General features: G+C 52.0%; 1 protein-coding gene across 1 annotated transcript in view; it reads right to left on the bottom strand.

The window, feature by feature from the left end:
• Window positions 1-524: 524 nt before the first annotated feature.
• Window positions 525-2,100, bottom strand: part of LOC108803523 (microtubule-associated serine/threonine-protein kinase 2-like) — a 5,618-nt gene continuing 4,042 nt past the window's right edge. The window contains exon 4 of the mRNA XM_018575359.1: window positions 525-554. Coding sequence (XP_018430861.1) covers window positions 525-554 — 30 coding nt within the window. The remainder of the gene's footprint in view (window positions 555-2,100) is intronic.

Raw genomic sequence — 2,100 nt, forward strand, 5'->3', positions numbered from 1 at the left:
GGATTATCAGAAGGAATCATTTTGGGGTCGTCGTCCCCCACACGGACCAGGATCGGCGACATTGAGTCTCTCCAGAAGTGACGGGGTTAATAAGCGGGGAATCTGGAAGGACAGAAGAATCCCGGTTTGGCTCGGGGACACTCTGTGCCGGCCAAGCCGCTGGCAGAACTCTCTCTCCTCCAGTGCTGACAACGCACGCAGTCAGTGCAGCAGCTGCGCACATCACGTCAGCCCAACCTGCATCCAGCGGCCCCTAACGAGCTCCTCGGCGTGTCCAGAGGTCCCCGGCATCACCGTCCTAAAACCGGATGAACACGCTAAGAGGGGATCGGAGAGCGATCATCCGGGACGCAGAGACTACACACCGCTTCCAGAGGAAAACAAGAACTCCGCGCCAATGTACTGCTAACGCATTTCACAGCGCTGGACATCCGCCTGCAGCCAACGGGCCCTCAACAGGGGCCCCCAATCACCATTCTACAACAACTATCACCCCGTGCTCTGTGACAGGATACCCGACTATCTCAGCACGCCGTCTGCATGGAGGATGAACACTGGAGGAAGAATCATTATTATTATTATAGATATGTATACAACGCCGACAGTTTCCACAGCGCTGTACATAGAGCACATTCACATCAGTCCCCGCCCTAAGGTCCCCATACCACATACATACATACATGCATACATACATACATACATACATACATACATACATACATACATTACATACGAGGGCCAATTCAGAACGGAGCCAATTAACCTTCCAGCGTGTCTTTGGAGTGTGGGAGGAAACCCGCACAGCACGGGGAGAACATGCAAACTCCATGCAAGACCAAGATTCGAACCAGGGACCCCAAATGCTGCAAGAAGTGATAACTACTAAGCCACTGTGCTGCCCATAAAAACAATACCCAAATAATGTGTACTCACTACAAATAAAATAAACACTGTATGGCCAAAAGTATGTGAACCCCCCTCCTCCAATTACGGGGTTCAGGTGTCTCCAGTGATGGAGTTCAGGTGTCTCCAGTGAAGGGTCCTCCATCATACAAAGACATTGTAGATAATGGGGATCTTCCAGCCTTGTGGTCACAGTTTGGTGAAGACCCTTTTCTGTCCCCCCCACGACTGTCCCCCGTGTACAAAGCCAGCTCCATACAGACATGGGGGGAGGGAGGGCTCCATACAGACACGGTGTGACCAGCTTGGTGGAGGAACCCGAGTGTCCTGCACGGAGCCCCGACCTCATCCCTACTGACCACCTTTGGGATGAATTGGAACGCTGACTGTGAGCCCGGACTTCTCACCCAACCACAGGACCTGACCTCACCAATGGGACACATTCCCTCTGAAATCTTGTGGAAAGATACAGTGGAGGATGTTACATCAACAAAGGGGAAAACTCCATACAAATGGCCATGGGGGTACTCCATATTGGGTACGGAGAGATGAGGATGGTGAAGGACCCAATCAGAGGAAGGAGATGGGAGACAGTTAGGAGGCCAGTCAGAGAAGTTGGGGATTAAGTGAATCTATACAGACACGGTGTGACCAGTGTGGTGGAGGAACTCGAGTATCCTGCTCAGAGCCCCGACCTCATCCCTACTGAACGCTGACTGTGAGCCCGGGTCTTCTCATCCATCATCAGTACCTGACCTCACAAAATGGTCCAACATTCCCACTGACACCCTCCAAAGTCTTGTGGAAGCCTTCCCAGAGTGGAGGATGGTACACACATAGGGGGAACGCCATATTAGGGGGGAACGCCATATTAGGGGGAACGCCATATTAGGGGGAACGCCATATTAGGGGGAACGCCATATTAGGGGGAACCTCCATATTAGGGGGACATGTGCGGTGGGCAGGTTACACATTCTGGACAACTCGCAGCTGCACCTATAGACACGGAGGAGGACAGGCGACATGTATGTCGATGGCGGCGTCCTCACCATGAATCATGTCCCAGAATGCAGTGCACATGGCTGACAGTAATGATGAAATGTGACATTTTCCTGCACAGAAATGACAATAAACATCTACAATTGTGAAGCTGCGTGACCGGATCCAATCACCACACAGAGGAGTGACACCGACAAT

This window comes from Nanorana parkeri, unplaced genomic scaffold, assembly GCF_000935625.1.
Source record: "Nanorana parkeri isolate BGI_ZX_2015 unplaced genomic scaffold, ASM93562v1 scaffold3827, whole genome shotgun sequence".
Lineage (NCBI taxonomy): Eukaryota > Metazoa > Chordata > Amphibia > Anura > Dicroglossidae > Nanorana > Nanorana parkeri.